The following is a 27,697-nucleotide window of genomic DNA, read 5'->3' as shown; positions in this document are numbered from 1 at the left end:
TGCCAAGCTGTTAGAACTTAAAATTGATCAAAGGTTCTTTATACAACTTATGATTGTCATTATCATTCACATTTTGCTCCTTTAAGTTTTTGTTCCAATCTTGTGTATATTATAAATGCAATTTTATTATGGTAAAATTTTCAAAAATGATGCATTGTGAAATTTTGAGTGAAGAAGAATTTTTCAATGAATTTATGCAGGTACTTTCTCTGATTTTCCGAGTGACGTATATACTAGTGTCTCAGAAGATGATAGTTCTTCAGAATATAGTTCTGACTTAGATGATGTGAATATTAGGCCAACAAAAAGACAAAAAACCTTAGTGATTGATTCTGATACAGAAAGTGAAAATGAAGCTCATGGTGCTGGAGAATGCTTTGCTTCTACAGAAGAGTGGATTGAAGACAACATTTCACGAAAATTAGAAGACTTACAGATGTGTCAGGTGTAACTATTGAGTGTAATAACCCACAAAGTGTTAGTGAAATAACAGAATTAATTTTTGGTAACTACTTTTTCGAGTTGGTCACTTCTCAGACAAACTTGTATCACCAACAGAATGAAAAATCGTATAAAAAGTGTGATAAGGCTTCAAAATGGACTGATGTAACTGATAGTGACATGAAGAAGTTTCTTGGATTAATAATTTTGGTGGGACAAATAAGAAAGTCACACTGGAAAGAATATTGGTTGGTTGATCCCTTACTTGAAACACCTGTCTTTCCAAAGATTATCATGAGAAGAAGGTTTGAACAAATAATGGCATTTCTTCACTTTAATGATAACTCAGAAACTCCACTTCCTGCAGACAGAATTTCAAAAGTTAAACCTCTTTTGGATTATTTTCTACCAAAATTTCAATCGATCTATAATACCCAAACAAGAACTATCACTTGGTGAAGCAATCATAAAGTGGAGAGGACGGCTCAGATTCAAAACCTGTAATCCCAGAAAACTTACAAAACATGAAATTTTGGTCAGGATGGTTAGTGAAAGTGAAATCGGATATCTATGCAACCTTGAGATTTACACAGGTGAAGGAAAGAAACTGCAAGAAACAATATTATGGGTCCTACAACCTTATCTTGATTTATGGCATCATATTTACTAAGACAATTATTACAACAGTGTGTCCACATCTGAAATATTGTTGAAAAATAAAACCAGAGTTTGTGGGACCATAGGAGAGAATCCTGTCTACCAAACGAATTAAAGGAGAAATCTAAAAATCTACAGTGGGGAGAAATGACATTCTTACAGAAGGGAGAAGTGATTCTTATATGGAAAGATAAGAAGCTAGTCCGTATGGTGACAACTATCCATGATGCCTCCATAGCATCTACAGGAAAGGAAGACAGGAGGACTGGCCATCAGATAAGTAAGCCTACTTGTGTATTAGAGTATAATGTATGAAAGGAGTTGATTGATCCAGTCAATATCTGGCAAACTTCAATATCCTCTGGAAAACTTGAAAATGGTATAAGAAAGTGGGTTTCTATTTGAGTAATTTCAGTTTATTCAATGCATTTAAAATTTATTGTAGCCTTAAGGCACAGAATAAAATTACTTACAAGCAGTTTTTGTTAGCAGTAACTAGAGAATGGGTAACTGGTGAATGTAGTTCATTCATTCACCATTCTGGTGAAGGTAGTGGTAGTCCTGCACCTGGTCCTTCTTGTGGCATTTCTAAAAGAGCCCCCGCACAAAGATCCACCTTGTCAATTCTCAGGTAAAATAAAAGAACATATCCTAGAGGAAATAATCCCCACAGGACTAAAAAAAAAATGCTGCCAGATAGTGTAGAGTCTGCTCTTCCAGGGGAAAGTGCAGTGAAACATGGTGTATTTGTAATAGATGTTCTGTTCCCCTGCACAGAGATGCCTACTATACTCCCTGTCACACTCTAACGAAATAATAGGATGCTTTAGTTTCAAATGAATACATTAAGTGCAAAAAAAGTTGTTGATATTTACTCAAACACGGGTGTTTCAGTATTCACTTACATAACAAATTGATGGCCACAGACGTTAGCTTCTATAAAACTCCCCTGGTCAGTAATGTGTTAAGTCATATAGAAAACAAAAAGAGGAGTTACACATCCTTGTCATAATAATAGTAGCTTTTATAATTGCCCATGTATTTACCATATTTACCATGCCATTTACTTTTACTGAGAGCTTTAGTTTTTCATATGGCTTCAATTTACTGTCTAGTGTCCTTTCATTTCAACCTGCAGGACTCCCTTTACCATTTCTTGTAGGGCAGGTCTAATGGTAACGAACTCCTTCAGCTTTTGTTTATCTGAGAATGTCTTAATTTTGTTCTCTCTTTTGAAGGACAGTTTTGCCAGATATGGGATTTTTGATTGACAGTTTCTTTCTTTCAGCACTTTGAATGTATCCTCTCACTACCTTCTGGACTCCAAAGTTTCTGTTGAGAAATATGCTGGTAATCTTATCGATGATTCCTTGTATGTGATATGTCACTTCTCCCTTGCTGCTTTCAAGATCCTCTCTTTGTGTCTTTCAAAAGTTTGATTATAGTACTTCCTGGTGTAGGTCTCTCTGAGTTTACGTTTCTTGGAGTTTGTTGAGCTTCTTGAATATATATATTTGTATCTTTCAACAAATTTGGGAAGTTTTCAGCCATCATTTCTTTAAATATTCTCTCTGCCACTCTCTCTCCCTTTTCTCCTTCTAGGACTCCCACAGTTTGTATGTTGCCCTGCTTGATGGTGTCTCACAGTCCTTTAGGCACTGTTCATTTTTTAAAAGAAATATTTATTTATTTATTTATTTGGCTGTGTTGGGTCTTAGTTGTGGCATGTGGGATCTTTTTTTTAATTATTTTTATTTAATTTATTTATTTTATTATTATTTTTAAATTTATTTTGGCTGTGCTGGGTCTTCGTTTCTGTGCGAGGGCTTTCTCTAGTTGTGGCAAGCGGGGGCCACTCTTCATCGTGGTGCGCGGGCCTCTCACTATCGCGGCCTCTCTTGTTGCGGAGCACAGGCTCCAGACGCGCAGTCTCAGTAGTTGTGGCTCACGGGCTTAGTTGCTCCGCTGCATGTGGGATCCTCCCAGACCAGGGCTCGAACCCGTGTCCCCTGCATTAGCAGGCAGATTCTCTGCCACTGCGCCACCAGGGAAGCCCCGGCATGTGGGATCTTTTGTTGCAGTGTGCGGGCTCTTCTTTGCAGTATGCAGGCTTGCGACATTTGGACTTCTCTCTAGTTGTGGTGCGTGGGCACCAAAGCCCGTGGGCTCTGTAGTTGCAGCACTTTGGCTCTCTAGTTGCGGCACGCAGGCTTAGTTGCCCTGCGGCATGTGGGATCTTAGTTCCCTGACCAGTGATATATCCAGCATCCCCTGCATTGCAAGATGGGTTCTTTTTTTTTTTTTAAATCAAAAAATTTATTTATATTTTGGCTGCATTGGGTCTTTGTTGCTGCACGCGGGCTTTCTCTAGTTCCGGCAAGTGCTGGCTACTCTTTGTTGTGGTGCACGGACTTCTCATTGTGGTGACTTCTCTTGTTGCAGAGCACAGGCTCTAGGCTTGCGGGCTACAGTTGTTGCAGCACATGGGCTCAGTAGTTGTGGTGTACAGGCTTAGTTGCTCCGTAGTATGTGGGATATTCCCAGACCAGGGATTGAACCTGTGTCCCCTGCATTAGCAGGTGGATTCTTAACCACTGTACCACCAGGGAAGTCCCTGAAAGATGGATTCTTAGCCACTGGACCATCAGGGAGGTCCCACACTGTTGACTTTTATTCAGTCTTTTTTTTCTGTTCCTTAGAGTCGATATTTTATATTGTCTTACTGTCACTTTTACTCATTCTTTCTTTTGCCTGTTCAAATTGCCTTTGAATGCCTCTAGTGAATTTTTCATTTCAGTTATTGTACTTTTCAACTCCAGAATTTTTTTGATTTCAGGTTTCCCATCTCTTTATTGATATTTCCATTTTGTTCATATATTTTTGTCTTAATTTTTCTCCACATCTTCCTTTAGTTCTTTGAATTTTTTTTTTTTTTTTTGCAGTACGCGGGCCTCTCACTGTTGTGGCCTCTCCCATTGCAGAGCACAGGCTCCGGACGCGCAGGCTCAGCAGCTATGGCTCACGGGCCTAGCTGCTCCGCGGCATGTGGAATCTTCCCGGACTGGGGCACGAACCCGTATCTCCTGAATCGGCAGGCGGACTCTCAACCACTGTGCCACCAGGGAAGCCCAGTTCTTTGAATATTTTTAAGATGGTTGTTTTAAAAATCTTTGTCTAGTAGTTCTGCCATCAGGTCTTTTTTTTCAGGGACAGTTTTTGTAGATTTGTTATTTTTCCTTTGAATGGGCCATACTTTCCAGATTCTCTGTATCCCTTATTTTTTGTTGAAAACTGAACATTTCAATCTAATAATTGGGTATGTCTGGAAGTAAGATTCTCTTCCTTCACCAAGGTTTTCTGGGTTTTGTTTTTGTTTGTTTTAAATTGTCATGGCTGTCTCTGTGCTGAGGATCAGCCTGAGGTATAAACTTAAGGTCTTTTTTTAGCCTACACCTTTCTCGGTCATGTGCAGTGACTTTCTAATTTCCCATATGTGCATTTACTTTTATTTTTTTTAATTATTATTTTTAAAATTTTGTCTGCATTGGGTCTTTGTTGCTGCATGTGTGGTTTCTCTAGTTGCGGCAAGTGGGGCCTACTCTTCATTGTGGTGCGCGGGCTTCTCATTTGTGATGGCTTCTGTTGTGGTGCATGGGCTCAGTAGTTGTGGCTCGTGGGCTCTAGAGTGCAGGCTCAGTAGTTGTGGTGCATGGGCTTAGTTGCTCCACGGCATGTGGGATCTCCCCAGGCCAGGGATCAAACCCGTGTCCCCTGCATTGGCAGGCGGATTCTTAACCACTGCGCCACCAGGGAAGTCCCTGCATTTGTTTTTAAATGTCCTAGTTTTTAAATGTATGGTTTCCAAAAGGGGAAAAGAGAAGAATGAAGAGAAGAAAAGGACAATGGTCCTTTAAATCCCCTGTACATCACTTTAACCAGCGTGAGAGGAGCTTATAACAATGGGAGGAAGTACAATAAGACCCTTGCTTCTTTTTCTGCTCCTCTGAGATCAGAAGCAGCAATCAGATCACAGAACCCCAGAATTTGGAGGACAAGATCCTTTTTGCCCACCCTGACTCACACAAACTGGGTATAACCTGCTCCTGGTACATTGTGCACAGCTGCCTGCCTTAAAGCTGAGGGTGGGGAATAGGTAACTTTTACCCTGCTGAGAGGTGAAATAGACTGAAATTAACCACAAATCATCATTTAATACTTCAGTGGAATTTGCAAGCCTCAATAGACTCAGAGTTCCAAAATAGTTAACATGAGACAGATTCTGCCAGTGAAGTTTTTTTCTAGTTGGGGAGACTCATTCCTTATGCTTCCTAAGCTGCCATCTTCCTAGAATCATCTCTTCCTGATCTTGAAGAAATGGATGATTTCAGATTTGGAGCAGAACTGGTTCAAGATATCAGACAACAAGGAAGCTACTAGTGGAGTCATATCAAAAGGATAGGCTTGAATAGCCTTCCCCCAGCCAAAGATGAGACCACATAAGCTTCAATAATAATAATAATAATAATAGTGAACTGAAATCCATAAAATATGTTTAAATTAATGACCTCATACTGATATTAGATTAAAAATTTTTTTTACAGTAGGTCCTAAAAAAAAAAAAAGAAATATATATATATATATATATATAGCAGTGTGTTTATGTCAGTCCCAAACTCCCAGTCTATCCCTGCTCCCCCAACCATAAGTTCATTCTCTAAGTCTGTGAGTCTCTTTCTGTTTTGCAAATAAGTTCATTTGTATCATTTTTTTTAGATTCCACATATAAGTGTTATCATATGATATTTGTCTTTCTCTGTTGGACTTAACTTCACTTAGTATGATAATCTCCAGGTCCATCCAGGTTGCTGCAAGTGGCATTATTTCATTCTTTTTAATGGCTGAGTAATATTCCATTTTATATATACCACATCTTCTTTATTGATGGACATTTAGATTTTCTTCCATGTCTTGGCCATTGTAAACAGTGCTGCAATGAACACTGGGGTGTATGTATCTTTTCGAACTGTGTTTTTCTGCAGATATATGCCCAGGAGTGTAAATTCTGGATCATATGATAGCTTTATATTTTAGTTTTTCAAGGAACCTCCATACTGTTCTCCACAGTGGCTGTATCAATTTACATTCCCAACAACAGTGTAGGAGGGTTCCCTTTTCTCCACACCCTCTCCAGCATTTATTGTTTGTAGATTTTTTGATGATGGCCATTCTGACTGGTGTGAGGCGATATCTCGTAGTTTTGATTTGCATTTCTCTAATAGTTAGCAATGGTGGACATCTTTTCAGGTACCTCTTGCCCATCTGTATGTCTTCTTTTTGTAAAAAAAAAATTATCTATCTTTGGCTTCGTTGGGTCTTCGTTGCTGCATGTGGGCTTTCTCTAGTTGCAGCAAGCTGGGGCTAGTCTTTGTTGCTGTGTGCGGACTTCTCATTGCAGTGGCCTCTCTTGTTGCAGAAGCACGGGCTCCAGGTATGCAGGCTTCAGTAGCTGTGGCATGTTGGCTTAGCATTTGTGACGCGCAGGCTCAGTAGTGGTGGCACACGGGCTTAGTTGCTCCGTGGCATGTGGGATATTCCCAGACCGGGCTTGAACCTGTGTCCCGTGCGTTGGCAGGCAGACTCTCAACCACTGCATCATCAGGGAAGTCCCTGTATGTCTTCTTTGGAGAAATGTCTGTTTAGGTCTTCTGCCTATTTTTTCACTGGGTTGTTTGTTTTTTGGATGTTGAGCCGCATGAGCTGTTTGTAAATTTTTGAGACTAATTCCTTGTCGGTCGCATTGTTTGTGAATATTTTCTCCCATTCTGTGGGTTGTCTTTTCATTTTGTCTGTGGCTTCCTTTGCTGTGCGAAAGGTTTTGAGTTTAATTAGGTCCCATTTGTTTATTTTTATTTCCATTACTCTAGGATCAAAAAAGATATTGCTGTAATTTATGTCAGAGTGTTATGCCTATGTTTTCCTCTAAGAATTTTATGGTAGCTGGTCTTACATTTAGGTCTATAATCCATTTTAATATTATTATTAATAATAATAATTGCAGTGAACTGAAATGTATAAAATATGTTTAAATTCACAACCTCATACTAATATTAGATTTTTAAAACAGGATTTTCTTCAGAAGATAAGGAACCAATTCATTTTCTTGAAAATCGGTAAATCAATGGAAGCACTATTAATGTGGGACCTTCTTGACATATAAGAATGACCCAGAGGAGAGGAAGCTAGGTTTCAGAGGTGGTTTGCATCTGGTTCACCCTTATTCTGAGAGTTATAGCCCATCTAGGTAACAATTTTAAATGGGGGAGTGACTTTGATTTTAGCATTCATTTTCACAGATTTTTCTTTGGATTTGGCAAATGCCTTCAGGGAGAAAGTGAATTTTAATCTTCTTGATTTTTTTCCCTTGATAATTCGTCATTATCTTATTAGTTCTTTAATGCTTTTAAGAAGAAGACATTTCTTTAACATAGTTTATTCAGCTTTTTTCATTGTCTTTGGAGGCAGAGTTTTCTGCTGTACTATTACCAAAAAGTAGGCTACTCACCTCATGGAATTTAGTCTTATGTAGACGTGTTCATATAAAACAAATTACACAGATAACTAAGCTGTGTAATTTGTAGAAAAAGTCTAAGATAATATACAGTGGTATGATTAGGTAAGATCTGTTTCATTCAGCATACTAATATATGGCAATGACACCGATTATCTATAAGTTTCTATGTTTCAGGTTCTACGTACTTTCTATATGTTGTCTGACTTAATTCAACCTATGAGATATAGGTATTACTGTGTTTTCTCTTTTACAGATTAAGGAATCAAGGCTCAAAGATGTTGAGTTTGTCCATGTCACACAGTTTAATAAATGGTTAAGCTGCTAGTCACTCAGGCCACCTGACTCTGAACCTCTAAACCTTTATACTTTACTCTTTGTAGTGCTAGAAGAGCATATAAAAAGAGGACCTGATCTAGTCATGGGATCAGGGGAGATTTTCCTGAAGAAGGAAATATGAGTCGAGAGCTGGAGGTCAAGTATGAGTTAACTAAGTGAAGAGGATAAGAGTGCCTAGGCCTAGAACCTGGAGGGAGATGACACTTTGAAGATCTGAAAGAAGTCTGGTGTGGCTGTTAGAGAGATTGTTAGACTATGTGGCTCCACACTCTTGGGGGATTCTCTTACATTGATATTTACTCCCCTTATGTCTGCTACAGACATATTCTTCCCACTTTAAAACTGGCTGACTCCTGATGGTGATGCAGTAGGAAGAACACAGCATCACCTCTGAAGTATTCTTGCCAAAAAATACTGAACCTGAATTTAGATGTAACTAGTTTACAAGAAATACAGGGGATGAAGAAATATGTTAAATGATAAGAATACGATAAGCCAAATCTGAAATATGAGTAACTCTATAAGACAAATGGCCTATTTCTTCAATAAATAAATGTCAGGTTAAAAAAAAAGAGGGTGGGGGAGATGAGTAAGATTGTTACAGATTAAAAGAAATTTAGGAATGCTATATGCATTCCTTGAATAAAAACCCCCAAAGACATTTTTAAGACATTTGGGGGAGAATTGAACATGGGCTAGATATTAAGTGATAGTAAGGAATTATTACTATAATTGGGTGTGACAGTGGTATTGAAGTTATGTTTAAAAAGGGTCTGTATTTATTAGAGATGAATATTGAAATATAAGTGGGTAAGGAAGAAATGAAACAAGTATGGAAGAATGTTGGTTATCATTGAACCTGAATTAATGGATACTTGGGTTCATTGTACTCTTTCTCTACTTTTATGTATTTTTGAAAATTTCTCTAATGAAAAGTTTAAAAACTAGCTGAAAGGCGATAGCCGTTGAAGTTGGCTGATATTTTTGAGAAGTATCTTTATTTAAAATAAAGGTGGGAGGGGTGAACATAGTGGGTGACTTAGTTGTTGGAGACCAGAATTTAAAGGGGAGAGAGTACTCTGTGATGTCAAGCAGCAAAAATGGCAGAATTTGAGAATTTGTAACATGTTACTAGGTTTAGCTGAAAATGAATTATTGGTGGCTAGTAAATTGTTTAGTTGGATTTCACTACCTGAAGCAGATATAAAAGGACAGAATGGTGCTTTGCAAGAAATACTGAACTAGCAGCGGGGAGACCTACTTCTAAGGAATCTTGGGAAGATCATTTTACCTCTCTGGGTCTCAGATGGTTTTAGCATCTGATATACTGGTACAATTCTCCCAGCACACTCTCTTGCCAGCTTTGGGCAGCTGTAGATTTTGGATTAAACAATTTCCGAGGTCTCTCAAGCTCTGAGATTCCATGATGCTAATGAATGTGTGTGTGTGATTGTGCCTCTGCAAAGGAGCAGTTAGATATCAAAAAATCCAAGGAAATGTTTTCCTACAGAGTGGCACAGTCTTAGACAACAAGAGCAAGTGATGGGAGGGTAAACTGAATATAAACCTTTGTGTGTGCCATACAGAATCCTTTGTTGCTAGCTTCTTAGCTACTTAATAAATAAAGACCACCTAAGAATGGGGCACGTCATTTACCCTTCGAATTAGTCCAGTGAATTGTTAGACTGGCCTGTAACTTTGGGTCAGACACAGTTCTTTTAGTTTTTTGGGGAAGCAGCTTCCAAAAAACATCAATTTATTTATTAGCATCACTTGCTTTTCATATTATCTAGTTAAAACAAATAGTTTTCTTTGTGTGTATGTATGTAAAACCCCATAATGCTTTATTTCTGGAGGAGAACATTATAAAATTCTTGAAATCAATTTTCTTGGAGGTCATAAAAGTTTTGACACAGGAATACTTAAATTGCCTAAGAGTAGTAGGTTCTTTTAGATGTAATTTCCTTTAACAACTGCTGCACTTTTTTCTTAATTTAGGCAACTCACACATTTTTATTGCCAACCTCTACTTCCTTTGACTCTACAAAGAAAATTGTATCTACAGCAGCCCCTAAAGCCCAGGAGTCCAGCAAATCATCAGACGGACTCATGACTGAAAAACAGGTAAACCTAAAATATTTGAAGCCAGTGTTTGTCAAACTATATGTCAAAGAATACCACATCTACAAATGTGAAAAATCTTACTTTCAAAGGCTGCTTTAGTAAAATCATTTTGGGAAATGATGAGTTAAAGACTATTAAGTGATAGCATTATTCTAAGACTTCACAATACAGTAAGTCCCCTACATACGAACCTTCAAGTTGCGAACTTTCAAAGATGCGAACGTGCATCTGGTGCCAGCAAGGAACCAGAACCTGTGCCATCCACGTCAGGCGTGAGTGACATTGCAGCTCGCCCTCTGTCTCCTGCTGCTGAGGATTGTTCAGCTCTACCGTCTCCCACCTCCTCTCCCTCCTCCAGTCAGTAACTCTTCCTGCCCGTTTACTTGATACCAGCCCCTGGATGCCAGCTGTTGTACTGTACTAGTGTACTTTTCAAGGTACTGTACTGTAGGATTAAACATGTTTATTTTTTGTGTTTGTTTGTTTTTTATGTATTATTTGTGTGAAAAGTATTAGAAACCCATTACAGTACAGTGCTGTATAGCCGATTGTGTTAGTTGGGTACCTAGGCTAACTTTGTTGGACTTAAGAACAAATTGGATTTATGAACATGATCTCGGAACAGAACTCATTTGTATGTAGGGGACTTACTGTACTATCAGTCTCCAAAAAGAGGCTTTAGTATACAGTATTTCCTACTTATTTAACACTGATCTGATGAATATTTCATTAGACTGGTGTTCTGCAGCACATACTTTGGAAAATACCATTCTCAACTATTTTCAGAATTTGCAAACAGTTATGTTTTTCTTTCTCTTAAAAGAGCTATCAAAGAACGATATGTGTAATTGGGTCATTCAAAATGTGTGACATTGTTATTTATAGAGCATTTTGTTTTTATGAGTCATAGTAGGCATCTGCTTATATACCCACACAGAGCTTTTGGCTTATCAGCATAATTTTAGTTCTGTGTCATTAATCTTTGTGACCAGAAGACATAAATAAGGGAGAAGGTTGTGGGAGGGAGGAGGATTATAGAAAGGATAAAGAAAGGGAAGAAAGTCAGCAGTCAAAAGGAAAGATTTGTTTGGCACTGTGAGTCATAGTGCTATCAGAGAGTCATCATAATAATTCGTTTTTTGTCTTGATAGATTTTTTTAAAATTGAAGTATAGTTGATTTACAGTACTGTATTAGTTTCAGGTGTACAACACAGTGAATCAGTATTTTTACAAATTTTACTCCATTAAAAAATATTATAAGGGCTTCCCTGGTGGCACAGTGTTATATATATATATATATATATATATATATATATATAAATAAGATAATGGTTATAATTCACTAGCTATATGGTGTATCCTTGTTGCTTATCTATCTTGGTAGATATTTTAATGTCTGAGGGGCATTTGGATGTGGAGAATACTTTTAAAAATTGTCTAGGTGGGTGGGAGGGGAGAAGTTGTCTAAATTATTAATCTTGAAGTTATTATGATATTTACATACTCTACACTAATGAAAATGTATAAAATATATTTTTTCAAGCATTTAAATAGATTGAAAATTCACTCAAATTATGTTTTCACAAATAAATAAGATACTTAAGGTATTTTTAAAAAGAACACAAAGTACCTCACACAGTGATTTCAAAATTGATCATTGTACTTAAATTACGAGCCTGTTATAAAACTGTTAAGATCATGGATTTAAATGTATCATTTAAAAAAATTTCCATTTCTGTTCTTATCTGTATTTTATGTTCTTATTTTTCTTCCCATTGTTAGGTTTTTATTTATTTTAGTTTTTATTCTTTTTTAATCTAGAGAGTGAGAGTTACCCTCTCAGGTTTATGGTGTAAATACATATTTAGAATCAGCAATACAAAACTTGAGTGTCTTTCAGAATGATTCTACTAGAATCAGTTACCTGGATGGGCAGACTCCTTTTCATAGTTAGTTCCTTATATGATGGACAAGTTCTATCTAAATTACTAGCTCTGTCAAGTCAGATATGTTTTGATTTTGTTGTGACCCTGGTCAGGATTAAAGTGACACTTGTTTCTTAGTGACTCAACCTTCCTTTACTCTTAAATTAATATAACCTAATTTGCAGCTTTTTATTTTGATTGGGGCCTGGTCTGGTTCAGTTAAATAAAAAACCTAAGGGCGGGACTTCCCTGGTGGTCCAGTGGTTAAGACTTGGCCTTCCAATGCAGGGGGTGTGGGTTCGATCCCTGGTTGGGGAGCTAAGAACCCACATGCCTCGCAGCCAAAAAACCAAAACATAAAACAGAAACAATATTGTAACAAATTCAATAAAGACTTTAAAGAAACAAAAAACCTAAATTCTGTTTGTTTCACTGAAATTACAAGGTTTTTTATTTTTATTTAATTTATCCATGAAGGCCTATATATGAGTATTCTGGAATTATATAATGTAATTATCTGTGCTTCTTTGCATCCTTTTTAGTCTCTTAATTTTGTTAGAAACAAATTTGTTTTAATTTTAATCATTATATGTGTATAAAAATTCCTATTAAAGCTTTTGGAGAAAAAGTCTGTTATTTTGGAAACAAAGGAAATTATATACAAGGGTATTTCTTCACCTTATATCTTGAAGTTGATCCTTTTCTCCCTCGTAATTGTAGCGGGAAGAAGCAGAATGGGAAAGCATAAACGTGCTGTTGCTGATGCATGGCTTAAAACCTTTATCTCTAGTCAAAAGAACAGATACGAAAGGTAATCAGGTCCTATTCTTGCTTCTTAAGATAAAAATGTTCTTTTTCTGTTAAAAATTTTTTGATGTTAAATTTTTTTCCTTATCTTTATTTTTACTATGTGTATTACATTTCAAAAAATGTAGATCTCATCATTTTTGACAAACAGTCATCACAAAGGATGAGGGAGAATTTAAAAACTTTGATGGAAGAAACATCACGTCAACAGAACATGATCCGGGAGCTCATAGAAACTAATAAGCAGCTTAAGTAAGAAAATGGAAAAAAAAGATCTCTTTTCAATTGTTTGTGTACAAGTGGTATGCATTCTAAAAATAACTCCCTTGAAAAAAATCTTGAAATTTAATTTTCCATTGTGATTAAATATTAAATTAAAAATGTTTTTAGTAGGTAAATCTTTTGGTAATAGCTTAGCTTAGATATGTAATGGTATCCTATATTTCTTCAGTTGGTTTGTGTTACAGGATAGAAATTTTAAGAATGCAAAGAAATTTTAGAAACTCATTGTGTTGTTAGATGGATATGTTTGTTGATATGTTTTATTTTTATTACTAAGGGAGGAATTGTGTATGTGTTATTAGAAATGAACTTCAGCTACAACACAGCCGAGCAGCAGATCAGGAACAACGAGCTAATGACTTGGAACAAATTATGGAGAGTGTGAAATCCAAAATTGGTGAAATGGAGGATGAATCCCTAAATAGGGTTTGCCAGCAACAGAATAAAATAAAAGAACTTCAAAAGGAGCATAAAGCTTTACAGGTACTGAGCTAAACATTTTCTTACATGATGGTATTAAGACAGCTTGTCAGGGTTACAGGTGACTTCGTGTTGCTTAATTCAGTGGTCCTTATCTTACTTGACCTATCGTTGTTGCCTTGAAATACTTTATTTGCTTCGTTTCCAGAACATCCTCTCTTCTGGTTTTCCTCAACCCCACTGGTTATTTTTCAGCTCCTTTGCTGATTCTTCTCATCTTCCTAACCTCTTAGTGTTGGATTCCCCAGACCTTTCTCTTGCCTATAAATTCTAACTCCCTTGGTGGTGCTCAGTCTAATTCACAGCACTTTTAAATCCATAGCGCACACCTCTTCCCTTAATTTCAGACTCACATCCTGCACCCTACTTGATATCTCTACTGGATGTCTAATAGACATCTAGAACTTTTTTACATGTCTAAAACTGAGTTCCTGAATTTCCTTCCCAAACTTTCTTCTTTTAGTCTCCATTCTGGTCCAAGTCACCTTCATTTCCTTCCTGCTTCTCTCTTGGTTTCCCTACTCCCACCCTTGCCTTTTTCAATGTGCTCTCAACATAGTAGCTCAAAACACTCCAATGACTTTCCTTTTTGTTTTTTAAGAGGAAAATCCAAAACTCTTACCATGGCCTTACATGATCTGGCCCCGTGTTACCTTCTGACTTCATCTACTATACCTCTTGGATATTCTGCTCCAGCCACGATGACATTCTTGCTTTTCTTTGAAATTTTCCTTGACCATTCTCACCTCAGGGATTTTGTACATTTTGTTCTTCTTTTTCCCTCTGCCATGCATGCTTTTTTAGAGATAGCTGCATGGTTTGTTTTCTGTCTCCTTACTCAAGTGTCACATCACAATCTCTCAGGGATTCCTTTTTTGACTACTTTGCTTACAGTTGGCAGTCCTGTCCCCCACATATCATATTGCCTTCCGTGCTTTGTTTTATCCATAGTTCTTAGCACCATCTAACATGCTAATATACTATATACACTTTGTTTTGTTTATATATCTCTGTGTTAGAATGTAAGCTCCATGAGGGCAAATATTTTTGTCTATTTTGGTTAGGGCTAAGGAAGTGTCTGCTTTATTAGTTGTAGATGCTCAATAAATACTTGAATTATTGAGTTAAATTTACATAATGTTTATATGGAATATACTTTGTGATTTTAAGTTGTTTTATTACTTTTTATTGAAATAACAATGTTATAACATTGAATACTTAATTTCCTAATGTAAAAAACCTCTTATTTCAAACCTCTGGTGTTTATTATGATTAAATGAAATAAATTTTTTGTAGTGATAACCAGTATTTAGTTTTATGAGACATTACAGATACTTAGAAACATTATATCATTATAAATCCTTTTTGTCGGCACGACACTATTGCACACAGAGAGTTCAGGCTGCCTAAAAGGGACCACTACTCCTCAAGGCAGCATCTGGATGTCCCCTCAATTTATACTGGCAGCATTGGAAGGATCTGATGAGTTAATATAAATTTCAGGAGCCAGAGAGAATCAGCCAGAGATACTAAGAAGTTCTGGTATGAGGCCTCAGACAGTTGGTGTTCTGCCCTCATTTAGGCTGCCAGCTTGGGGTGGACAGTGCTCTACCTGCTGGTATTGATCATCGTTCTGGAGAAGGCACTGTCATTCTTTGATGGCCAAGGCTGTTTCTGTTATTCATCAGTCAACAAAATCTTTTACTGTTAGAACTTTACTTTTTTTTTTTTTAATTTATTTATTTAATTTATTTATTTTTGGCTGTGTTGGGTCTTTGTTGCTGGGTGCGGGCTTTCTCTAGTTGTGGCGAACGGGGGCTACTCTCCATTGCGGTGCATGGGCTTCTCATGGCGGTGGCTTCTCCTGTTGCGGAGCATGGGCTCTAGGCATGCGGGCTTCAGTAGTTGTGGCACGTGGGCTCAGTAGTTGTGGCTCACGGGCTCTAGAGTGCAGGCTCAGTAGTTGTGGCGCATGGGCTTAGTTGCTCCGCGGCATGTGGGATCTTCCTGGACCAGGGCTTGAACCCGTGTCCCCTGCATTGGCAGGCAGATTCTTAACCACTGCTCCACCAAGGAAGCCCAGAACTTTACAGTTTTAGGTTTGCTTTGTTAGGTTGCTTTCCTCATCAACGGTACATTCAAACTCTCTCTACAGGGAGGGGGATTTTGGAAATATTTCTGTATCCATTTGATTTTGACCTTGCTCTCATATAGGACCATGTGGAAACCTGAAGCTCTTTAACTCATCAACTTACTGATGTGAGAAAGCAGCCATCAGGTGGTACTGAGAGGGGGAGATGAGGGCAGGGGAGAGCAGTGTTGTTTTTTTTTAAGGACAATGCCTATTTTTTTTTCAGAGAGGTTGATCTATAAAAAATCACAAAGTCAAATTATTAAAATACAAGACTTATGAATGTACCAGGGTTTTAGGCAGTTGAAAGAATAGATGCTTGAGGATTCATTGGTAAGAAGTGACTTGGAGTGGCATGTATTTTCTGTCAAGTAGTTCATCTGTTTTAAATGAATTATGGGCCATTAACTTTTTGTTTCAGGTCCCAGAGATTTGTTATGTAGCTTATAAATTGGTACAGAGGAGGTCTCATGTTCCAGTCTGCCGTGGGGGACAGACAGAATTAGGATTGGGGTATGAAAACCTGGTGTTGGGGTAGGGTGTCTATGCTATTTTGCTCAACTGAAATTAGTTGCTTGCTTGTTTGTTTTTTAAGTACCTAAAGGGTACTTTTTTTTTTTTTTTTTTTTTTTGTGGTACGCGGGCCTCTCACCACTGTGGCCTCTCCCATCGCGGAGCGCAAGCTCTAGACGCACAGGCTCAGTGGCCATGGCTTACGGGCCCAGCCTCTCCGCGGCATGTGGGATCTTCCCGGACCGGGGCACGAACCTGTGTCCCCTGTATCGGCAGGCGGACTCTCAACCACTGAGCCATCAGGGAAGCCTCTAAAGGGTACTTTTTTATAGAATGTAACAGAAATTGGCAAACCCAAGGAACTGCTACCCCTCAATGTTGCCTGATTGTCCAGTTCTATTACAGACTAGTCATATATTCTGTACTGTACTAGTTAATCTGTGCTTTCTTGGGGAAGATGGAAGTGCTCCTGGAGAAAAATTATTTCACAGTTTGAGGCACATTTTTCTTTTTTTGGCATATGCTTGTTTCCAATTTTAGAATGGTTTAGTGCTGCATATTTTGCAGTTGAGAGAAAGGAAACATTGATTTTGTGTGTATGTGGCAAAGAGATCTAGGAAATTAACAGATGTTTGACAATAATATTTTGAAAGATTGCTCTTGAGAGATTGCTGTTGAGAGATTGCTGGGGAAACGCAGAAACTAAAAGACAACATTGTATTTGCAGTTTCTTTGTTCTTCAGTACAGTTTCCCTTTTTCTGTACTTAGCTTCTGTGGATAAAGTTTGATAAACTTTTGGGTCCTCTAAAGATCTAAGCAGATAATTTCAGTTTTAAGTCAACGTGAACAGTATCAGATAGTTCTCCCTCTTCTTTCTTCATAGAGAGTATATGGATCAGGAAACTGATTTTTACTATTCTTTTAGTGGTTACCTCAAAGATTAAAATATGCACTCTTGACTTCTCAAAATGTAATTTTACTTTGTATTTTTTACCTTATTCCATGACATTGTAACAATCATAAAACAATTTTTGACATTCTCCAACTTATATTATTGTTGTATATTTCAATTCCATATTTATTTTTATTTTCTCTCCATACATGTATTTACTGCTGACAGTTGAAATAGCACAAAATACTTCCTTCCTGTTATTATTTAAACTTTTAAAAAGCAGGAAAAAAATTTAGCTCTATATTCTGTGCCCTAATTATTATGTATTATCCAAACTATCTGGTGTAAAGCCACCAAGCTCTTTTTTACACTTCTCCACAAGTTCTTTAGCTTCAATTTTTTTTTTTTTACTTTGTGTTGGATTCCTCTATTGACTTTAGCTTTCTAAAATACACAGGGAGCCATGAAACTGAGTGTTTTTTAGGGCCAAATGAAAAAATAGATCTAATGTATATTAAAGTCAGCAAGACATTCCTAATACATGATTGCCTTATAAGTAACTGATATCTAGGTAGGGAGAAAAGAGATATAGGAAGGATGGCATGGGCTGTTAAAATTGTTACTGCGCCCTCTCCAGATTCTTGGACAGTAATACCATAGAAATGAATATTGCTCCCTAAAGATTCTTAGGCAAGCAAAGCTTTTTATTGAAAGGATAGCTTGAGTACAAGGGAGAAGGTGGAAAAGAGTGCCAACTCCTTGAGGACTTTCAGGGAAAGGGTTTTAAAGGCTGGGTGAGGGAGGGGGCCGCACAGTGCCTGATCCGCTTGTGCTCAGTTCTTGCAATGGTTGGCATCAAGGTGAAGTTTCAAGTATCATCAACCTTCTAGTTTCAACCAGTCTGGTGTCTACATGCTTGCAGTCAGCAGTTTTCCTCTGGCGGGGGTCTGCTTCCTGCAAAAATAACTTAGGAATGTGTGTCAGGCCTTTATCTGTATCTGTCAGGGAACTGGGAGTTCAGTGACTCTGCTGTGTGGCAGATTTATAGTCCCACTTTTGTCTTTTGGAAACTATGTACATAACATCAGTGGAACAGAGATAATCTTTTATTCCTGTGGGTCTTTTGGTATTATCTCAGAGGCCCAAGCCTTTAGGCAATTTGGGTTTTTTGGTTTTGTTTTGTGTTTTTTTCGTTTTGTTATTTATTTATTTATTAGCTGCGTTGGGTCTTTGTGGCTGTGCCTGGGCTTTCTCTAGTTGTGGCGAGCAGGGGCTACTCTTCGTTGCGGTGCATGGCTTCTCATTGCAGTGGCTTCTCTTGTTGTGGAGCACGGGCTCTAGGCACATGGGCTTCAGTTGTTGCAGCACACAGGCTCAGTAGTTGCAGCACACAGACCCCCTCAATTGAGATGATCATGTTTTTTTTCCTTTTATTCTGTTAATGTAGTCTATTACATTGGTTCAACGTATGAAACACCCTTTCTTGCATTCCAGGAATAAATCCCGTTTGGTCATGGTGTATCATCCTTTTAATATGCTGCTGAGTTTGGTTTGCTAGTATTTTGTTGAGTTTTTGCATCATTGTTTAAGGGATATTGGTTTGTGGTTCTCTTTTTTGTGTGTTGTCTGGTTTTGGTATTAGGGTAACACTAACCTCATAGAATGTCTTAGGAGAGATACAGTTGATTCTTGTATCTTGCTTTTACACCCTGCAACCTTGAAAAATTCAATCATTCTAGTTTCATGGCTAATTTATAGAGATGGAATTGGGACCCAAGTCACTTGGCTGTAGAGCTCCTGCCTGGCTTCCAAGGTGGGGCTGAGGCAGAGGATAAGTTCTGGGTATAGCTGGTGGTTACTGACAGATGGTATGGTACCAGGAGCTGAGTCTCCTTTTTCCCCTGAGGGTCTCTTAAGTCTGTGCAAACTTGACCCTATCGGCAGGTGAACGTGTGCTTAGATATGGCATTGTCTTCTGAAAGTGGTGTGTCTTAGTATTGTGCAGGCCAGATGGGGATAGGGTTTCTCACTGAGCTTTATAAAAAGTGTATTAATAATAACAATGATGGTACTGTTGATTATGAGCTTTCTAAGGACACTGAGGGATGGAAACTATCGAATAAAGGAAAACCAGGCTGGTGATATTTCACTGAAGGCAAGAGTGTATTCAAGATTTACATTCCCTTTTATAAATCTTGGGGTACATATTATTTCTGAACAAATTCCTGGTTTCTCTGAGTTTGCAGTCTACCACATTACATGAATGCCTAAGGTGATTAAACCATCTGAAATCCTGAATTATCGTTGATCACTTAAGAATATTAATTTTAATTCTTGGTTCTTTTTGACATCCTTAATATTGGTCTCTTTCTGGTTATTATTTTCATCTAAACATATAAAATTATATCAGTTTTATGGAGATTGAGTTCTTTTACTTACTATGAAACCTTGAATGCGTGCAATTATAAGCTATATTTTCCCCATTTTACACTGATTTTACTTGTTATAGTTTTTGCATTTCTGACATATCAGTGTTCCTGGAGCTTGCACCCATTTAAAGACAGGCTCAGTACTGAAGTTCTAGAATGAAGCAGCCTGATAGAGATTGTGAGGATAGCTTTGTGTACAATATTGTTAGGACAGCATGTCCTTGATGTATATATCATAATTATATATTTTGAAAAATTTCTTACAGGCAAAATGTGAGCATTATAAGAAAAAACGAATGGAGCAACAAGAGACTATTGCTTCTTTGCAGAAGGATGTCTGTAGATTAACAAAGGAGGACGAAGAGCGCATCATCACTCAAAACAGAGTGTTCTCTTATCTCTGCAAGAGAGTTCCTCATACCATCTTGGATAGACAGTAATGTTTGCTACGTAAATTGATATGTAGCTAGAGTCATCACTTTTTTAAAAACAGATTTCATCTTGGGTGTGGTTATATCTCTTTTAAACTGGTGAAGTATTCCTCTCCCTCTTCTCTGCTGTTTGTTCGTTTGTTTTAAATGTCATTAACTTTTTGAAGAAAATGGTCAGTTGTCCTGGAGAAGTACATGCTAGATTTGTCTGTTTGCTTCCGTACTATGTCATTTAATTTATTCTTCTATCTCCTATGTTCCCTCTAAACTGGAAGTTAGAGCTAAATTCAGATGCAAGTATTTTTGGCGAAATACTTCATAGGTGGTAATTTATGCTTCTAATTATAACATATCAGGAGGCACATAATGTCTAGTTGACCTACTCTCAGGGATGATGAGATTGTTCAGGGGTTTAAATAATAACAATCTGATCCTTCCACTATAAAATTTCTCATCATCCTTTCATCTAATGGTTTCCCCCATTGATGATCTTATTTTCAATTCTGCTATCCCTTTTTTTCCTATTTCTTTTTTTCCCAGAAGTCTTCCATTAAAAAAAAGAACCTTTCCTTTTGAATAGGGGCTATTTGGTTGCCCTATGGTTTGTTACAGGGAAGTGCAATGCTCAGTTCTTTCATTTTAATTCTAATTTTTTAGAGTAAGCAGTGGTTGCCCTAATGATCTCCAATGATAAGCAATAAGATTTTTTGTTTGTGCCTATCTCTCTTTTTTCAAAGGTTGTTATTAACTCATGGGCTTTCAATGATCAAATTACCTTGTCTTTGGCCGGTGGGATCTTTATCATGTTGGTATTATATCCCTTAGACCCAACTCCATTAATCTTTGTTAGATTTCTTACTTTTAGGCAGAAGATACATCCTGTACATTGTTTTGCCCTAGGAACTCTTTTGAGGAATGGAGTTAGGTATTTGTTAAAACTAACACTAAACATTTAAAATTAGCTCATTTAAAGTGAATTAATTAGACATTTCTCAAAAGAGCTCTGGTTCCTTTTAGTCAGGAATAGATTTTAGAGACCACAGTTTGAGTGTTTAGGTTGCTTATCTTACGTTGTCATTGATTTTAGGGCTTTTCAGTGGCAAGTACCAGGAACTATATATATTTCTGAGAAAAATTTCTAACTGAAGTTAACACTACTGGGTTTTTATTTAAACTCTGATTTTACATTTGTAATGGTTTTCTTTTACACTGAAAATCCTTATTCCTAAGAATAATATCATAATTATTTATTTGCTTTATCCTATAATATAGAAAAAGTTTCAAAATAATAATACCAGTATTGCTACTAACAATAAGCCAACTGAATGAAATTTAAATTTCTTTGCAATTATCTTCGACATTAATAATATATTCCACTATGGGTACAGTCAAAATATAGTGTTCTAAAATATCTTGAAATATTTCTTTTCTGTGTGTTTGTGGCACCAAATTAATATACAGTTAAGTTTACTTGTTTCAGTTTGTTTTCAGTTTTTAGGGCTGGCTTTTAAAATTTATTTACTTTTGAATATGTAACACGTTTATACAGTTATAAAGTCAAAACTGTAATTATTTATATTTGGAGAGGTTTTGTTTTCATTCCCATCCCCTTAACCTATTCCTTACTTCTCCCTATAGATAATTTTTTTAGTGTTATTTTTAGCAAATACAAACAATATGGATATTATATTTCTTTGTATAAAAGATAGCATCTTGTTCTTTTCACTTAATAGTATAAACTAGTTACATTTTAACTAGTCTTATGTGTTTACATAGTAGGATTGGGGATTTCTACTAACTAGGTATGTCTGTTTTATACTATAAAAATAAATGAAGTCACATATAAGCTAAAAACAAGTTGAAACTATAGATTGTTTCAATAATTATTTGAGAGATAATGCACACATATACATGTACACAAATATATATATACAATTTTTATCCTTTTGAAGGACGAACTAGGATAAAAATATAAATAATAAATAATTTAAATAACAAAATGTAGTTGGAGCTAGGTGTGAATAAATAGAAAAACAAAGAAAGGAAAATAGGAGTAAGGAAGAACAAAAAGAAGGAGAGAGATAATTACAGTGGGAGAATAAGGTAAGAAGAGAGATAGAGGAAGAGGAATGAAAACAAAAACAAAATAACAGGCACTTTGAATGAGTGAGAGGGCAAGAAAAAGGGAGAGAAGCATTGAGAAAACTTACCAAGTACCAGATGAAGCCAAGCTAATTCAGGTGTGAATTTGTCTGATGGCCTAGAGATTCTCCACTTTATTTGGTTTTTAATAAAACAAATTTTCAGTTTGAGCGCAGAACTTAAAAATTGTGAATTAACCCTTATATAAAAATGCATCAGTTGTAGCCACTACAGCTATTGTCAAAAGTTACAAAGGCATTGGGACAAAACAGTATAGGACATACACAGATGAGTAAAGCGATGTTTGCTGCATTTATGGACCTGATAGCTTGTTGGGTAGATAGACACATACTCAGGTAAGTAAAATAAAAGGCACATTGGTATGTGCTGTAATGGTAAGGCAGACAGGATACTAACTGGGCGTGGCATAAGGAGAGCTTAGTTTCCACTGAGAAAGATGGGGATGACCAGAAAGACTTCATGAAGGAGGTAACTTGTAAACTAGATTATTAGGAACTGTAGAATTTTTTTTAAAACACAATAAAAGAGTTTAATAAGGTGTCCCGTTTACAAAATAAATCTATAAAAATCAATAGCTTTTGTTTTACACCAATAATAACCTGGCAGAAAATGTAATGGGCGGAAAATTCCATACACAGTCATAACAGTAAATATGCAATACCCAGGAACAATTCTCCTGAGGTGTGTTGAAGTTCTAGACGAATGCTTTAAAATTTATTTGCAGACGGGAAGACATATCATGTTCCTTAAAGGGAGCAGTTGATGGTAGTTTGAATTTTGTGTGTTGTAATTCTCATTACATTTGTATTAATTTGTTCTGGCATCTGTATTCCCCATGATGCTGTAAGCTCAGTGAAGCCAAAGACTCCGTGTCATTCCCTGCTGTGTTCTAGTGCATGTCCAAGAGGAATTGTAGAGTTTTAATAGACTTTAATGAGGAAAAGGGTATTCTAGTTAGAGAAATATGGTGTCTGGGAAACAAAACGTATTTGGGAGTGGCAAGTAGTCCAGGTAGTCCGAGAGGTCTGGAGTGTAGGGTGCACAAGGTGATGGTATCTTAGGAGACAGTACGGAAGGAAAGGTGTGCTGAAACTTTGAGGGGCTTCAACTCCAGGCTGAAGAGTTCAGGTTCTACTTTCTGTGTAGCAGGATTAAAAAAGCCCAGGATTTATGAGCAAAGGAGATAGACAAAATTAGTGATCGGGTTTAATAGTCTAGTTGGTAGATAACAGAGGTCTATAAAGAAAAAAGAAAGGAGAGAGATACTGCAGAGATAGACAGGAATTGTCTAGACTGACTGACTGTAGATGTTGAAAGAAGGAGAGCAGTCAGAGATAGCCAGATTTCAAGCTAGGTTTGGGGAATGGGGAAGGAGGATAATGGGTTCATTTACGAACATTAGGCACTTTACGTCAGCCACAGAGAGATATCAGGCCTACAGTTAGAAAGGCTGAACTCCGGAGAACTTTAAAATTTAGAGAGAGAAGGAAGAGACAGAAGAGGAGTTACGTTTGGGTGTCAGGCTAACCAAGGAACAAGAGTGTTTGAAGAAGGAGAGGGTGGTAAGAAGTGTTACATGCCACCTCATTGGTTTGTGTTTGCCTTCCCACTGTCTTATTTGCTCAGAATTCCTGGTAAGTCCTCTTTAAAAGTTTATTGAAGGTAGAGGTAACAGTCATTCAGGATGAATGAAGTTTGCTATGAAGGAAAAAGATAGAAATGGAATGGTAGTATGGGGGAAGGAAGGGGTGAGAGGGCTTGTGCAGTATATAAAGGAAATTAAAGCATATTTGCAGGATAATATGAAAGCTGGTACGTGTTGGGATGGGGAAAGTTGAAGAGAAAGGATAATCCGGAAAGTTATGATATTAAAAGCATAGCTGGTTGAATTAGCTCTGAAAAAAAGGAGATGGGTAAGTTTCCCAAGGTAGGAGTGAAATACTATACATTCTTGCTTTAAAAAGAATAATATGTGAAAGTATAGTGTTATTTTATTTTTCTTTGAGGATTTTTTGAATTACAAAAGCAATATGTGCTTTTAGAAATTCAAACAATATAAAAGTATGTAAAGTAAAATGTTATAGACCTGCTTACCCCTCCTAATTTCCACATCCCAGAGATACCACTTTTAACAGTTTTGGTGTTTGTCCTTCCTAGTGTTTCACAGCAATAGTGCTGTTGGCTTTTGGGTGGGACCATTCTTTATTGTGTAGGGCATGATGAGCATTCATCATGTTCATTGATGAACTTTTAAGCATCGTCGCCCCCTCCCCAACTATTCAGTGTGACAACCAACACTGTCCCCTAGCTGTGGTATTATCCCTCAGCTAAGAACCCATAGAGTTCATTTTCAATACATATACAGATTCATTTATAACTATTTTCCTAAAAAAATAGAGTAATATTATACATTTTGCTATGCAACATTTTTTAACCTTATCAATTCTCATTAGGATGTACAAATTTACACTGTCTCTTCTCATGCCTCATCATTTTCTATAATATGGATGTGCCATTATTTATTTAACTTTTCCCTTGTTGACAAATATTTAGATTGTATCTGAGTTTTCACTCATAAATAATGGTGCATCGAGCAACTTCGTTCATCTTGAGTTACAGCCTTAGGCACACATTTCTGTGGGAGTGATTGCTAGAGGTAGAACTGTTTGGACAATATGCATTTAATATGTTGAGATTTAATGTCTGTGGTTATTTAAAAATATATACATTAAAATTAAAATATATGGCATAGTGTGATACTTGCTTCTGGCAAAAATCACTTAAATTTTTTATAAATTTGCAGATAACATGTATGTTTATCACTGTAATTTGAAATTGTATAGAGAGAATAGTAAATGTTCCAATACCACATTTTGAAAATAATCCAACTCATCTGTTTTCTAGGTTGCTTTGCCTAATTGATTACTATGAATCTAAAATTAGAAAATTTCATAAACAAAGGTACGACTAGTCCTGTATTACAATTTTTAAAGTTATTATCTAGTCATGAATTACAACAAAAGTTTCTATGGGCTTTTGAAACAAATATGCTTTGGAAATCTACCTGATATATGTGTAATTTACCTAATATGTTTAACTACAAATTTCCTTTTTTATAAAGATCTTCAAGACTGTACTTTACCACTTACGTTAAAGTATATTGTTGCATTTATATTAAAATATGTATATTTAATAATCACCAAAGTATCGGTCACAGAAGAAATAGTATTTTTCTTCTGTTGAAGTATTATAATTTGTTCTACTGATGTCATCTAACCACTAGATAGTTACTGAGTATATCCACAAAGTGTGTAGGGTTGGATTAGCTGCCTGCCAAAGTACAGCCTAATTAGTATGCAGATTTATATGAGATAAAGATAAAATGTCATAGTGAAAAATCAAGTATATAGAGTAAAGCACAGTTGTCACCTCTGATTAAAGAAATAAGGGTAAAGTTTAAAAATAATGGTCTTTGACTAACCAAAAATAGCTGAAAGATATCTAAGGCCAAATAATCTAAAGTGCTTTAATATAGTTATTAAAACAGTGGCTATTCTGTTTCATTGTTTATAAATGGAACAGTTCTTTTAACAAATATTTGAGCACCTACTTTCTGCCAAGTTCTGTTTTTGTTACTGAACAGATAAAATAGATAAACTAGAATAAAGCAGATAAGTTCTCTGTTTTCATTAAGCGTATCTGCTTTCATTAAGCATACATTGTCTAGTATTCTTGCCCCAAGAGTATTGACTCCAGAAACTCAGTAGGACTGATGGCAGAGCTGTGCTGGTTGCTGATTCCTTCTAGCACCTTGGGGACTCTTAAAAAAGAGCGGGATGGAGGGAAGAAGGGAAGAAAGAAGTGAAAAAGAAAGGAAGGGAAGATGAAAAGAGAACAACTAATGATAGAGCAACTCCTTGCTTTGTTCTATTCAGAAAGTAGTATTATACTAATTAACTTCAGGGACCTTCTGATTTTCAAAACTGTGTCTTTTAGATGGTAGGCATGGTGTTAGATAGATTCTAGAGATAGGACAAAGTTTTGTTTGTTTGTTTGTTTATCTTGGCTGCATCAGCTCTTCCTTGCAGCATACGGGATTTTTTTTTTTTTTTTTTTTTTTTGCAGCACACAGGCTCTTCGTTGAGGCATGTGGGCTTCTCTTTAGTTGTGGCGTGCTGGGGTTTTTTCTCTCTTTATTTGTATCGCATGGGCTTCAGAGTACGTGGGCTCTCTAGTTGAGGCACGCAGACTTAGCTGCCCTGCGGCATGTGGGATCTTAGTTCCCGCACTAGGGATCAAACCTGCGTCCCCTGCATTGGAAGGCTGATTGGATTCTTTACCACTGGACCACCAGGGAAGTCCCTAGGACAACATTTTGAACACAATTCTTAGCTTCCAGGAATTTGCAATCTAGTAAGGGAAATTAAATGTAAACACATTAATAGTTAAAAATAATATGAGACTTAAAAGACACTAAGGCATAATGTCACAGTAGAGTAATTACTAAAAACTGTACAGACAGTAAGTAATACAGGAGTCGATAACAGGAACAAATTTGTTTTAGATGGAGTAACCAGGGAAGCCATTACAAAGCAGATGGGGGTTGTGCTTGAAGTTGAAGAATAAGTAAAATTTGGGAAAGCAGAAAGGCAAAAAAACCCCACTGCTTGTATGCTTTGAGCAAAAGTTCATAGATGTAAGAGAGTAGACTTTTTTACAGTACTATAAGCCAGTTTGGCTGGGCTTCATACAGGACCAAGAGTGAGCTATAAATGAACAAAAAGACGTCATTTGCCTTGGAAAGAAGGAAGGCGCTTTTTCCTTTGATACAGAAAAGCTGGTGATGAGGTTGTAGGTATGTGTATTAGGTGGGGTTCTAGAGAGAAACAGAACCAATAGAATGTACATTTATATGCAGAGAGATATTTATTTTAAAGGAGTTGGTTCCTGCGATTGTGAAGCTGGCAAGTCTGAAATCTGTGAGGCTGGCATGCAGGCCGGAGACCCAGGGAAGAGTTGATGTTGCAGTGTTGAGGGTGAAGGCAACCTGAAGGCAGAATACCTCCCTTCTTGAAGATTTCAGTCTCTGCTCTTAAGGTTTTTAACTAATTGCACAAGGCCCACCCACATTATGAAGGGTAATCTGCTTTATTCAAAGTCTCTTGATTTAAATATCACATCTAAAGAATACCTTATGGCCATATCTAAACTGGTGTTTGACCAAGTAGCAGGGCACCATAGCCTAGCCTAAAATGAACAATCATAGTATGTAAGAGTAAAGAGAAGGCAAATGAATAATTTCATTTGAGAGGTTGTAAACAGTTAAGCTTGCAGAATCAGGAAAATAATGAAAATGAGTAAAGCAGGTTAGGTGGGAACTGTGGCAAATTGGAGAGCTGTGTACCATCAGTCTCAAGGGGGCAGTTAAACTGTATACTCTGTGAGGAATGTGAGCCCACTGTAGCTAAATCTGCTTTTTTTTTTTTTTTTTTTTGTGGGACGCGGGCCCCTCA

The 27,697-nt window shown here is 36.9% G+C and overlaps 1 protein-coding gene across 9 annotated transcripts in view; it reads left to right on the top strand.

Moving 5' to 3' along the window:
- Positions 1 to 27,697, top strand: part of CEP70 (centrosomal protein 70) — a 79,808-nt gene that overhangs the window by 11,868 nt on the left and 40,243 nt on the right. For 5 of the 9 annotated variants that reach the window (XM_024750739.1, XM_024750741.1, XM_024750736.1 and 2 more), the window contains exons 4-9: positions 10,004 to 10,129; positions 12,776 to 12,866; positions 12,991 to 13,114; positions 13,447 to 13,627; positions 19,857 to 20,026; positions 25,089 to 25,145. In XM_024750739.1, coding sequence (XP_024606507.1) covers positions 10,004 to 10,129; positions 12,776 to 12,866; positions 12,991 to 13,114; positions 13,447 to 13,627; positions 19,857 to 20,026; positions 25,089 to 25,145 — 749 coding nt within the window. Of the gene's footprint in view, positions 1 to 10,002; positions 10,130 to 10,531; positions 10,567 to 12,775; positions 12,867 to 12,990; positions 13,115 to 13,421; positions 13,628 to 19,856; positions 20,027 to 25,088; positions 25,146 to 27,697 lie in introns of those variants that run through there. The other 4 variants (XM_024750740.1, XM_024750744.1, XM_024750745.1 and 1 more) reach the window with 4 other exon arrangements.

This window comes from Neophocaena asiaeorientalis, unplaced genomic scaffold (assembly GCF_003031525.2).
Source record: "Neophocaena asiaeorientalis asiaeorientalis breed wild unplaced genomic scaffold, Neophocaena_asiaeorientalis_V1.1 scaffold276, whole genome shotgun sequence".
NCBI lineage: Eukaryota > Metazoa > Chordata > Mammalia > Artiodactyla > Phocoenidae > Neophocaena > Neophocaena asiaeorientalis.
This window is presented reverse-complemented; position numbering and strand designations above follow the sequence as displayed.